The sequence below is a fragment of the Scyliorhinus torazame genome, chromosome 10, assembly GCF_047496885.1.
Source record: "Scyliorhinus torazame isolate Kashiwa2021f chromosome 10, sScyTor2.1, whole genome shotgun sequence".
Taxonomy (NCBI): Eukaryota; Metazoa; Chordata; class Chondrichthyes; order Carcharhiniformes; family Scyliorhinidae; genus Scyliorhinus; species Scyliorhinus torazame.
Genome location: NC_092716.1, coordinates 86,685,255 through 86,698,824, shown reverse-complemented (window position 1 = coordinate 86,698,824; position 13,570 = coordinate 86,685,255). Strand labels below are relative to the sequence as shown.

General features: G+C 49.6%; 1 protein-coding gene across 1 annotated transcript in view; it reads right to left on the bottom strand.

The window, feature by feature from the left end:
• Positions 1 to 5,174: 5,174 nt before the first annotated feature.
• Positions 5,175 to 13,570, bottom strand: part of LOC140384840 (tubulin polymerization-promoting protein family member 3-like) — a 31,792-nt gene continuing 23,396 nt past the window's right edge. Inside the window, exon 4 of the mRNA XM_072466798.1 lies at positions 5,175 to 5,465. Coding sequence (XP_072322899.1) covers positions 5,277 to 5,465 — 189 coding nt within the window. The 3' untranslated portion in view covers positions 5,175 to 5,276. The remainder of the gene's footprint in view (positions 5,466 to 13,570) is intronic.

Genomic DNA, 13,570 nt, shown 5'->3' with positions numbered 1-13,570 from the left:
AGTGGGCGGAGCCAGCCGGCAGGAGCTACCGGTGAAACTGTAGTGCAGGTCCTGCCTTACATCCCATAATACGGTGGTTCACCACAGGATACAAGAACATAAAATTCTGGAAAAATTCAACAGGTCTGGCAACATCTGTGGGGAAAACAACTAATTTAGACTGTGATCTTTCTCCTCCCCCTTTTAAAATAATATTCCATACATTCATTGTCTCAATGCAATAACCCTCCCTCCCCCATGCCAGGCCATCTGTCTTTTATTCTTAAGGTTGCTACACCTTGTCGCATTCTTTCCCAGCCACAGTTTAAAATCCAACTCATGTTTCCCTCTCTTTAGTTCTGATGAAACAGACTCGAAACATTAATTCTGTTTCTCTCCTTACTGTTGCTGCTGGACCTTATTGGGTTTTCCCAGCATTCTCTATTATTTCTTCCGATTCCAGCACTCGCAGTATTTTGCTTATTTTATTTAAATGAACAGTATAGGTACGTTTATGGAGAAGATAGACAAGCTTATGAGGGAGAAGGAAATAGATGGATATGATGCTAGATTTAGATGAGAAAAGATGGGAGGCTTGACTAGATCATAAACACTGGTGTGGACTGGCTCAGACAACGGGTCCATTTCTGTGTCATATAGCTTATGCAATCCTATACACATCAATGATAAGGAGCATAAAACATAAAGTTAGGATACCAAACCAGACACAATAGTTCAAATAAATATGTATTGTCCAGTTGCAGAAATAAATAAAAGGGGATCCTTGTGAAACCTGTCCCTGGCAAGTTGAAATAAAGGAATGCTTTTGTATGGCACCTTTTATGAGCTTGGGATTATCATAGAATTTACAGTGCAGAAGGAGGCCATTTGGCCCATCTAGTCTACACCGGCTCTTGGAAAGAGCACCCTACCCAAGGTCAACACCTCCACCCTATCCCCATAACCCAGTAACCCCACCCAACACTAAGGGCAATTTTGGACACTAAGGGCAATTTATCATGGCCAATCCACCTAACCTGCACATCTTTGGACTGTGGGAGGAAACCGGAGCACCCGGAGGAAACCCACGCACACACAGGGAGGATGTGCAGACTCCGCACAGACAGTGACCCAAGCCGGAATCGAACCTGGGACCCTGGAGCTGTGAAGCAATTGTGCTATCCTTGGGATATCCCAAGGCATTTTAGATTTAGTCAGAGTTGTAATGTAAGAAATGTGGCAATTTTCACACATCAAAGTCCTGCTAAATGACAATGTGATAATGACCAGGTAATTTTTTATATTGGTCGAGGGACAAATGTTGGTCAAAACACTGGGAGTGCACTCTGGTGTAATTCAAAATAGTGCCGTGGAATCTTTACATCTGGGTTAGTGCCTCATCCAAAAACAGCACCTCCTACAGCACAGCATTCCCTTTGGATGGCACTGGAGTGTCAGCTTAGATTTTGTGCTGAGATCTCTGGTGTGGAATGTAAGCTCATACCTTTCTGACTCATTGGCAAGAGTGGTACCACAAGTCAAGCTACAAGCTACCTTCTTGAACCACTGCGGTCCCTGTGGTGTAGCTATACCCACAGTGTTGTTAGGGAGTGAGTTCCAGGATTTTGATCCAACGACTGTGTGAAGGAACAGCAGTATATTTCCAAGTCAGGATGGTGTGTGGCTCAGAGCGAACTTGCAGGCGGTGGTGTTCCCATGCCTCTGTTCAATTCATGTTAAGCAAGCTGAGAAGGGTCTCTGTGGCAGAATGATAGGGTACATCCACCTAAATTTGATGAACGGGATTAAAAATGGTCAAAAACATTTTCCTTGAATTCAGCTGTGCCAATATCTAAACCTACAATTTACAGAATATTTTCTACTTTGGACAAAGGAACATTTTTGAGTTCTTCTAAGAATTTACAACTCACTAATTAATGCAAAGAGAGGAGGTTTTTTAGCGCAGTGGGTAGCATCCCTGCCTCTGAGCCAGAGGTTCCATGTTCAAGTCCCATCCCGGGACCTGATAGCCAAAGCATTCATAATGGAGCCAAACAGGTTGGATGTGTTAACCTGCACAATCCTTCCAAACACACTGCCGATTAGAGCGGGAGAGACTCCTGGCCGTCATACTTGAGTGGTGCCTCTCAATTTATAAGCCTCTGGCAAAGTACTAGCGACCGTTCCAGGAATATACCTGGCTATGGAAACAGATGAAAGTCTCCCTTAGTGCACCGTTAGGTGTGGGAAGAGAATTCAAATTAATGCAAAAGTGTGACAAAAACACCACAAGAGGAAATAATATTCTGCAGACAGGAAATGTGCACAAATGTATTGTAGATATATTTCACAGCAACATTACAAACCAATTGGCACTTCCGGTGTGGACCATGGAGTAAGTGGTCACACACAAGGCAGCTCCTGCCCAAGGTTACAGAAAAGAGCTCTTTTTTAATCAATACGGGGTGGAATTTTGATGAAAAAACGTAGGTGAATGTTGGAGGGGTACTTTCCCCCAGGAATGGTATGTCTCTTGGTTACCAGACCCGGCAGAAACAGTAAAAGATTTGGCTGGAGCTGCAGGAAAGACAAAAGCCTCTTCCAGCATGCAGGAGGGGGAAGGGCAAGCTTAAAGGCTTCAAGCTGACTTGAGGGCCTTTATTAAAGGTGAATTCTAGCAGCAGAGGGAACAACTGTGAAAAGATCTCACCGAGGCCATTGAAGAAGTGGGAAGAGGCTTCCGGTGGCGGCCATGGACGAGTAGGTCACGCATTCGGCAGCTCCTGTCTAGAACGGACTCTCAGACCTTTTTCAGGAGTTTCCACAGACTTTTTGGGGCAGATTAGTGAAGCGAACACTGCCAAAAGGATTCCCTCTCTGTGGGACTTCCGGTGACGGTGGGAGGGAGGCAGCTGTGTGTTGGAGGGCTCCCGTTCGGGAACGACATTGTCGGGGGTTAACGCCCAGCCTTAGGGCCAGCGAAGGCAGTGAAAGTTGGGAGACAGCACCAAGAAGGGAAATGTCGAACACCGGCAAAAAAACGACCGTGTAAAAAGCAGCTGAAAGTCCGTCGGGGAGTGAAAAGGTCATTGCGGGGTCAGTAAAGAAAATGGAGGCTGGAGCGCTAGGGGAGGCCGCATTGCTTACGGCTGAAGAAATAACTAAGGCGATGGCCGTGGAATTCGAAAGGCAGTTTACGAAACATATGGAGGCAATGAGGAAGGAGATGGGGGCGATTTTGAAAGTGCTGGTGGAGGAGGTGATTACCCCGGTGAGGACAGCAGTGGCGAGCGCAGTGGCGGAGGTGCGGGAGCAAGGGGAGGCGCTGAAGGAAGTGGAAGAGACAGTACTGCAGCACAGTGGTCAACTTACCTCGATGGGGAAGGAGATGTGGAAGGTGATGGAGATCAACAAGGATCTGCGAGGCAAAATGGAAGACCTGGAAAACAGATCCTGCGACAGAATTTGAGGATTGTGGGGCTGCCCGAAGGAGTTGAAGGACTGAGGCTGACTGAGTATTTTGCCGCGATGTTGGCAAAACTATTGGGGGAGGGGGAGGATCCCTCCCGATATGAGCTGGATCGGGCACATCAGTCGTGGAGGCCTGTACCAAAGGCGAGTGAGCCGCCAAGAGTAGTGACTCTGTGCTTCCATAGGTACAGTGTGAAGGAGAAGGTCCTGTGCTGGGCTAAGCAGAAGCGGGTGGTGCAGTGGGCTGGAGCTGGTATACGTGTATACCAGGACTTTACGGTGGAGCTGGTGAGGAGGCGGGCTGCCTTCAACCGGGTGAAGAGGGCACTGTACATTAGCAAGGTGCAGTGCGGCATTGTATATCCAGCGAAGCTGAGGGTGACCTACAAGTTCAAGGACTTTTATTTCAGGACGGCAAAAGCAGCGGAGGAGTTTGCGAAGGCAGAAGGACTGGCAGAATTGAGAAATGGTCATGTACCAATGTAGCCTCATGACTGTATTTTTTTCTTTTTTGTTTCACTGCGTGCTGGTGTATGGGCTATAGGAGCCAACTTTGTGTATATTTGGACAAGGGAAGAAATGGGACTTTTAGTCGGAATGAGGGTTCTTTGGGGTATAGATGGATATGCGGGGTTTGTGTGCTAAAAGGGGACTTCTGGGTTTTTCCTGGGGCCGGGCAAGGGGGAAAGGGACCCAGGCGGGGGCCTCCATGCTGGCCAGTTTAAGCCGGTCAGTGAACGGGAGTGAGGTGGGGGGGAGGGGCTGCAGCCATCGGACCCTTGCAGAACAGGGTCCGAGTGGTCTAGCCGGGGTGGAAGTTGGGGGGAAGGAACAGAGGTTGGGGGGAGGAGTTTTACAAGAGGAAGTGGAGGGGGAGGAGTTGGGGAGGGGGGGTTTACAACTCTTGGGAGTCATTTACGGTACTCTTTTGGAGGTTGGATGGTATTGAGTGTTGTCGTTGGGGGGTGGGGGGTGGGGGGTGAGGGGGGGGCACTCTATCGGTTAATGGTGTCCATGGGTGATTCCGGAATCCTTTTTCTTTTTCGCTTTTGTTTTTTTTTCTCCCACCGTGGGAGGGTTTGTTTTATTTGAGGCATATATTGACAGTTGGGTGGGGTGGTGGGAGGATGGGGTCGTTGTTGATGTTAAGGGTATTGACTTTGTATTTGTTACCGTTTGTTGCCTGTTGGTGGGGTGTAAATTTTGAAGGAAAATGGAGAATAAAAATATATTTTAAAAAAAAAACATTACAAACCAATTATTGGGTAGAGGAAAGGAAGCAATACCAAACCTGGAAATGTTTTGTGCTGCTATTGGTTGTGTAAACAGGAAAGTGGTTCATACAGAATTCTAGCTTGATGAACATGAAAAAGTAACTGCTGCCAAAGGAAAATTGCATTTTCTATGATAATGCATGTACTCGGAGCTGTTCATACTTTAACTCTCTATGTAGATAAATTGCTTGAGGGTAAAACTTTAGGATGGAATATTTTCTGTCGATAAAGAAGAGCAAATTGGACATCATTTTATAAAGTTTGTAAAAGGAAATTCTCCACATAAATTCCGTTTTTTCCATTCCATATCAATTGGAAAATGCAGCGTGTGAGTGAGGAAGCTTTCAGCTTTGTGTAATTTGTGTAATTGCTGCTCACAGTTATGACTCTTGATCATGAGTTGAGTTTATTACCCAGAAAGTAGTAGAAATAAAAGTAAAAATACAGATGTAATTTGATTGTTTTATTGAAAACGCTAGAGGACCTTGAGCAAATGAAGAAAAGGTGATTAAGTCCTTGAATGGAAATGTGTCAGGCAACATTCTGTGTTCTTTACTTTTTCACTTTATCGTCGAAGGTTCCAGCTCCTTTGTAATTCCCAACATAACCAGTGTTTGCTACTAGGTCCTCCCTGCCACCCATCCCTTTGCCTTTTCCACTTTCATCAAAACGTTCTTTGTGGGATCCAGTGTACTTAGAGGTGTCTGTTAGTCTATCAACACCACCTCCTTTGTATGCAACCTAAAAGAAGAAATGGCATGCTTTATTAGTCTTGAAGACACAGGTAAAGACCATAAGACCATAAGACACATGAGCAGAATTAGGCCATTCGGCCCATCGACTCTGCTCCGCCATTCAATCATGGCTGATTTGGAGCGTCATTCTCCGACCCCCCGCCGGGTTGGAGAATCGCCGGGGGCTGCCGTGAATCACGCCCCCGCCGGTTGCCGAAGTCTCCGGTACCGGATATTCGGCGGGGGCGGGAATCGGGCCGCGCAGGTTGGCGGGCCCCCCTCGCTGGATTCTCCGGCCCGGATGGGCCGAAGTCCCGCCGATAAATTGCCTGTCCCGCCGGCGTGGATTAAACCACCTTTTGAACGGCGGGACAAGGCGGCGTGGGCGGGCTCCGGGGTCCTGGGGGGTGCGCGGGGCGATCTGGCCCCGGGGGGTGCCCCCACGGTGGCCTGGCCCGCGATTGGGGCCCACCGATCCGCGGGCAGGCCTGTGCCGTGGGGGCACTCTTTCCCTTCCGCCTCCGCCACGGTCTCCACCATGGCGGAGGCGGAAGAGACTCCCTCCACTGCGCATGCGCGGGAAACTTTCAGCGGCCGCTGACGCTCCCGCGCATGCGCCGCCCGGAGATGTCATTTCCGCGCCAGCTGGCGGGGCAACAAAGGCCGTTTCCGCCAGCTGGCGGGGCGGAAATTCCTCCGGCGTCGGCCTAGCCCCTCAATGTTGGGGCTAGGCCCACAAAGATGCGGAGCATTCCGCACCTTTGGGGCGGCGCGATGCCCGTCTGATTGGCGCCGTTTTGGGCACCAGTCGGCGGACATCACGCCGTTTCGGGAGAATTTCGCCCATGTTTCTCATTCCCATTCTCTTGCCTTCTCCCATAACCCCTGATCGCTTTATTAATCAAGAACCTATCTATCTCTGTCTTAAGGGCACTCAGTGATGAAATGAAATGAAATGAAAATCGCTTATTGTCACAAGTAGGCGTTAAAAGAAGTTACTGTGAAAAGCCCCTAGTCGCCACATTCCAGTGCCTGTTCGGGGAGGCTGGTATGGGAACTGAACGGTGCTGCTGGCCTGCCTTGGTTTGCTTTAAAAGCCAGCTCTTTAGCCCTGTGCTAAACCAGCCCCAGAAAAAATGAAGTTACTGTGAAAAGCCCCTAGTCGCCACATTCCTGCGCCTGTTCGGAGAGGCTGGTACGGGAATTGAACCCGTGCTGATGGCCTGCCTTGGTCTGCTTTAAAAGCCAGCCATTTAGCCCTGTGCTAAACCAGCCCCTCCATGCCCAGCCTTCCGTGGCAAAGAGTTCCATAGATTCACCACCCTCTAGCTGAAGAAATTTCTCATCTCAGTTTTAAAGGACCATCCCTTCAGTCTGAGGCTGTGCCCTCTGGTTCTAGTTTTTCCTACTAGTGGAAACATCCTCTCCTCGTCCCATATCTCAGCCTCTCAGTATCCCTCTCATCCTTCTGAACTCCAATGAGTCCTCAACTGCTCTTCATATGACAAGTTCTTCATTCCAGGGATCATTCTTGTGAACCTCCTCTGGACCTTTTCCAAGGCCAGTACATCCTTCCTTAGATACGGGGTCCAAACTGCTCACAATACTCCAGATGTGGTCTGACCAGAGCCTTATACAGCTTCCCTACTCTTGTATTCTAGCTCTCTCAACGTGAATGCTAACATTGCATTTGCTTTCCTAACTGCCGACTGAACCTGCATGTTAACCTTAAGAGAATCTTGAACTAGAAATCCTAATTCTAATCCTAAACCTTTTCCCATTTTCCCATTTAGAAAACAGTTTATGCCTCCATTCTTCCTACCAAAGTGCATAATCTCACATGTTTCTGCAATGTATTCCATCTGCCACTTCTTTGCCCACTCTCCTAGCCTGTCCAAGTCCTTCTGCAGCCTTCCATGTGTCCTCAACACAACCTGTCCCTCTGCATATCTTTGCATCATCTGCAAACATAGCAACAATGCCCATAATCCCTTATGTATGTCTTGAATAGTTGTGGTGGTCGAAAAACTGACCCCTGTGGAACACTACTAGTCACTGGCTGCCATCCTGAAAAAGACTCCTTTATCCCCACTCTCTGCTTTCTGCAGGTCAGCCAAACCTCTATCCATGCCAGGATCTTGCCACTAACACCATGGGCTCTTATCTTATTTAGCAGCCTCCTGTATGACACCCTGTCAAAGCTCTTCTGGAAATCCAAATAGATTGTGCTCACCAGCTTTCCTTTGTCTAACTTCCTCGTTACCTCCTCAAAGAATACTAACAGATTTGACGAAGCCATGCTGACTCAGTCTTATTTTATCATGCATTTCCAAGTACTCTGCAATCTCATACATAATAATAGACTCTAAAATCTTGCCAACAACCAGTCAGGCTAACCGGCTTATAATTTCCCATCTTCTCCCTCCCTCCCTTCTTAAACAGGGGTGTTTTGTTAGCCATTTTCCAGTCCTCTAGGACCCTGCCTGCCTCACGTGATTTCTGAAAGATCATCACCAATGTCTCCACAATCTCCTCAGCTATCTCCTTTAGAACCCTGGGGTGTAGTCCATCCACCTTCAGACCTTTCAGTTTCCCTAGAACCTTCTCCTTAGTGATTGTCACTACACTCACCTGTGCCTTCTGACTCTCTTGAAATTCTGGTATCCCACTCGTGTTTTCCATCGTGACGACTGGTGCAAAGTACCTATTAAGTTCCTCTGTCATTTCTTTGTTCCCTATTACTACTTCTCTAGTCTCATTTTCCAGTGGTTGAATGTCTATTCTTGCCTCTCTCTTACCTTTTAGACATTGAAAAAACTCTTGTACTCTTTATATTACTAGTTACCTTTACTTAATTATAAAACCATTACATCTGATTACAACTTCTACCTCTCAAACTGCAGGATAAATTCTATCAAATTGTGGTCATTGCCCCCTAAGGGTTCCCTAATCAGGTCTGCCTCATTACACACCACCATCCAGAATTGGCTGTTCCCTAATGGGCTCTACCACAAGCTGCTCCAAAGTTTGTAGACATTCCACAAACTTATTTTCTTGAGATCCACTACCAACCTGATTTTCCCAGTCCACTTGCATATTGAAATGCCCCATAAGTATTGTAATATTTCCTTTCTTATATGCCTTTTCTATCTCCTGATTTAATTTTGCCATTGGAACAGCTCCCTCCTTCCCCAGTACTGGTGCCAATGGCCCATGAATTCAAACTCATTTCTCCCACACCAACCTTTGAGCTGCGCATTTACCTCTTTAATCTTATTGACCCTGTGCCAATTAGCTCGTCACCCAGGTAGTCATCCAGAGATTATTACCTTATTGGTTCTACTTTTTAATTTAGCCGCTAGCTGCTCATATTCCTTCAGCAGAACCTCTATCCTTGTTCTACCCATGTTGTTGGTACCTATGTGGACCATGACAACTGGATCTTTACCCTCCCACTCCAAGTTCCTCTACAGCCCAGGTGGGACATCCCAAACCCAAAAACCAGGTCGGCAACACAACGTTTGGGACTCTCGATCCTGGTCACAGAGAACAGTGCCTATGCCCCTAACTATAATATCTCTGATTAGGACTACATTTCTTTTCTCTCCCCCCCCCCACCTGAATGGCTCCCTGTACATGGTGCTGTTGTTAGTTTACTCATTGTCCCCACAGTCTCCGCTTGCCTCCACAGGTTGCAAGAATATCAAATCTGTTGGACAAGGACAAGAGACTGAGGCTCCTGCAACTCTACCTCCTGGATCTCTCTACCTACCTCACTCATAGTCACACCGCCTGTCCCTGACCACTGCCCAAATTCAAGATATTTAATCTAAGGGTTGTGACTGCCTTCTGAAGCACAACGTCCATGTAATCCTCCCCCTCTTTGATGTGTCGCAGCATCCGAAGCTCATGACTCCAGCTCTTCAACTCTGAGCCGAAGTTCCCCAAGCAACTAAAACTAAAACTTGCTACAGATGTATTCACGAGGAACTGCAATGGAATCCACCAACTCCCACATCATGCAGGTAGAACACATCACCTGGCACTGCATCTCTATTTTGTTTAATTAGATTTCTCAGCTGGTTTTTAGTCTCTCCAAACTGTAAAAAATTTCTCCGTTTTACCTTTAACTGAAAACAAATTAGAATAGGCAATGCTAATTAGCAGTTACTTACCAGCCAATGAATTTACCGTTTTCCTACAACGTTATTCTTTGTTTTTCCCATCCTGTATATGGTGAGCCTCTTTTCTTCCAGCTGTGGAAACTCCAGTTCAACTAAAACCGGCCCATGTCCCACCTCGTCACCTCCCGGGTCCGCCCTGTATAGCTCCTTATAATAATCCCTACATGCCTCATTTATCTTCTCCAGCTCCGACACCACATCCCCTTCCCCACTCTGTATCTTCAGTATTTCCCTGAACGCGGTCAACCTCCGCAGCTGATGCATTAACACCCAACTCGCCTTCTCCCTGTATCCCACTGCACCCCTCTTGCCCTACGCAGCTGCCCTACTGCCCTCCCCGTGGTCAGCGGAGATAAATTAATTTTTCCAACTCACCAATCCCTCCGTGGTGGGCACCCTTGAGTACTTCCTATCTACCTCAACTATCTCGTTCATTAGCCGTTCATATTCCTCCCTCCTTTCCCTATCCGCATGAGCCTTGAACAAGATAATCTCCCCTCAGACCACCGCTTTTGGTGCTTCCCAAAATGTGGCCGCCGACCCCATTTTGGTTCAATTCTACATAATCTTTACTCACAGTCCGCACTTTGTCACAAAACCCTCTATCTGCCAACAACCCTGAATCGAGCCTCCACCCCGACCTCTGCTCCCGTCCCGATCTAAGCCGAATCTCCAGCCAATGGAGCGCATGGTCCAAGATTACTATCCCCGCGTACTCTGCCCCTTTCCCCCCCAACCAAAATCTCCTGCTCACCACAAAAAAGTCATTTCTGGAATAGACCCTGTAAACATGCAAAATAAAGGAATACTCCCCTCCCCCTGGGTTCTTGAAGCGCCACGGGTCCACCATACCCATCTTTTCCATATACCACCCCCCCACCCCCCGCTCCTTTGCTATTCGTATTCTACCCATTGACCTGGGGCTCGATCTATCTACCCTCGGCTCTAGGACACAATTAAAATCTCCTCTCAAAACAAACTGGTGCGTGGCCAAGTCCAGGATTGCTGCCAACAACCATCTCATAAAACCTACATCTTCCCAATTCAGTACATACACATTCACCAACACCACCAGCGCCCCTTCTAATACCCCGTTCATAATCACATATCTCACACCCAGGTCCCTCACTTCCTTCTTACTCATCAAAATGGCTACCCCCCCCTTTGACTTTGAATCAAACCTGGAGTGAAAAACCTGACCCACACACCCTTTCCTTAGCCTAAACTGATCCTTCACACGGAGATGCACCTCCTGCAGAAAGATCACCTCTGCTTTCAAGCTCCTGAGGTGAGCAAAGACCCAAGATCTTTTGACTGGTCCATTGAGCCCTCGCACGTTCCATGTTATTAACCTTACCAGGGGCTTAAGACTCCCATTCCTCCCTACCGTCTGCCATCCTCCCCTTTTTGCTCTAGCCCCATTAATTTCACCCTATATATAGCCCATCCAAGATGGCCCCTTTCTCTGCCCCTAACCATGTTTCTTCTCCCACCACGCCTCGCCGCGCCACCCCTCTCGGCCTTCACCCCCACCTCACTTTCATTTACCAGCATTACCTGCCAGCTTGGCAACTTGTGCCCGAAGGCTTCTCCCACTGACACCCCCCCCCCCAAACAAAAAACTCATCTTGTATCACAGGTCACCTTCCCTAAGAGCAAACAAACAGGGGAAAAAAACACACAGCCACAGCCCCAGGCGGCAGGAGGGGGGATGGGATCAGCCGTCCCCATATAAACTTTTCACCCCTGCTACCCTTTGTCAACCCAAGCGTTAATCAAAATACAAGAAAAAAATCCCACCGTATCGGAGGAAAAGAAAATCCCCTACTCCCTATCCCCAATCCATCGGTATTCCCAAGTATCTCAAAGTGCCAGCAAATGCGTTTTCCACACCACCCGGCTGGCCATTCTCGGCTATGTCGTGGAAGACGGAGTCCTAGGTCCCGACCCCGACCGTATGCGCCCCCTTAGGGAACTCCCTCTCCCCCGCAGCCTCAAGGCCCTCAAACGGTGCTTGGGGCTTTTCTCCTATTACGCCCAGTGGGTCCCCAAGTATGCGGACAAAGCCCGCCCACTCCTAAAGACCACCACTTTTCCCCTCTCAGCTGAGGCTCAATTGGCCTTCAACCGCATCAAGGCCGACATCATCAAGGCCGCCATGCACGCGGTGGACGAAACCATCCCTTTCCAGGTAGAGAGCGATGCATCAGACATCGCCCTGGGTGCTACCCTCAATCAAGGAGGCAGACTAGTAGCGTTCTTCTCCCGAACCCTCACCGCCTCCGAGGTTTGACACCCTGCAGTCGAAAAGGAGGCACAAGCCATTGTGGAGGCTGTACGGCGCTGGAGACACTACCTAGCCGGTAGGAGGTTTACCCTCATCACCGACCAACGGTCGGTCGCCTATATGTTCGATACCACGCAACGGGGCAAAATAAAAAAAGATACAATTTTGAGGTGGAGGATCGAACTATCCACCTACTCGTATGATATCAAGTATCGTCCAGGGGAGCTCAACGAGGCCCCAGATGCCCTGTCCCGCGGCACATGCGCCAACGCGCAGGAGGACCGTCTGCAAGCCATCCACAATGACCTCTGCCACCCGGGGGTTACCCGGCTCGTCCATTTCATCAAGTCCCGCAACCTACCTTACTCAACCAAGGAGGTCAAGGCCATGGTCAGGGCCTGCCAAGTCTGTGCGGAGTGCAAACTGCACTTCTATCGGCCAGACAAGGTTTGGCTCGTGAAGGCCTCGGGCCCCTTTGAGCGACTGAGCGTGGACTTCAAGGGGCCCCTCCCGTCCACCAACCATTATGCCTATTTCCTCACCGTGATCGATGAGTTCTCCCGTTTCCCATTCACCATTCCCTGCCCCGACATGACCTCAGCTACGGTGATTAAGGCACTGCACAGCATCTTCACCCTGTTCGGTTTCCCCGCTTATATCCACAGCGACCGGGGTACATCGTTCATGAGCGATGAACTGCGTCAGTATCTGCTCAGCAAAGGCATCGCCTCGAGCAGAACAACCAGTTATAACCCGCAGGGAAACGGGCAGGTGGAGAGGGAGAACGCAACAGTGTGGAAGGCTGTCCTTCTGGCCCTGCGGTCGAGAAACCTCCCAACCACCCGCTGGCAGGAGGTCCTACCCGATGGCCTACACTCCATTAGGTCACTCCTCTGCACAGCCACGAATGAGACCCCTCACAACCGATTGTTTCTCTTCCCCAGGAAGTCTACCTCCGGGGTCTCGCTTCCACCTTGGCTGATGGCTCCGGGACCTGTTCTTCTCCGGAGGCACGCGAGGAGCCATAAAACAGACCCCCTAGTTGAAAAGGTCCGACTGCTCCACGCCAACCCCAGTTATGCCTACGTGAAGTTCTCCGACGGCAGGTAAGATACGGTTTCCCTCCGGGATCTGGCACCCGCTGGATCCTCCACCACAGACGCCCCTTCCCGCGCCGCTCCCCTGCAGGACCCGTCGCCCCCTACAACACACCCCCTTCTGGCCCTACCACCCGTTGGTGAGCCCCTACCATGCGCCCTCCCCCCTTGCACCCCCCACTATACACACCCCGCTAGCGCCGGCACCGCTACCCCCAGCCCTGCCTAGTTCCCCTGCCCCGACCCGGACCGAAGCTCCGACCACTGTGCTCCCGGATGTGCCCTCAACCGGGACGTCCGTGCCCTCCGCACCACCGCCCGAATTGAGGAGGTCGAGGAGGATGATCCGGCCACTGAGACGGATGGACCTATGATGGCACTTCACCCCCGCCGGACTCTTTTTTAAACAGGGGGTGAATGTGATGAACGGTTACTGCCTTATCATCGTGTAAGGTGATGTCCACTTTAAGACCGGGCTTGGAACCCTGGGGACTCGGCCTCTGGCTCCGCCCATCTGGGAGCCATACATAAAGGGCTGCCTCAT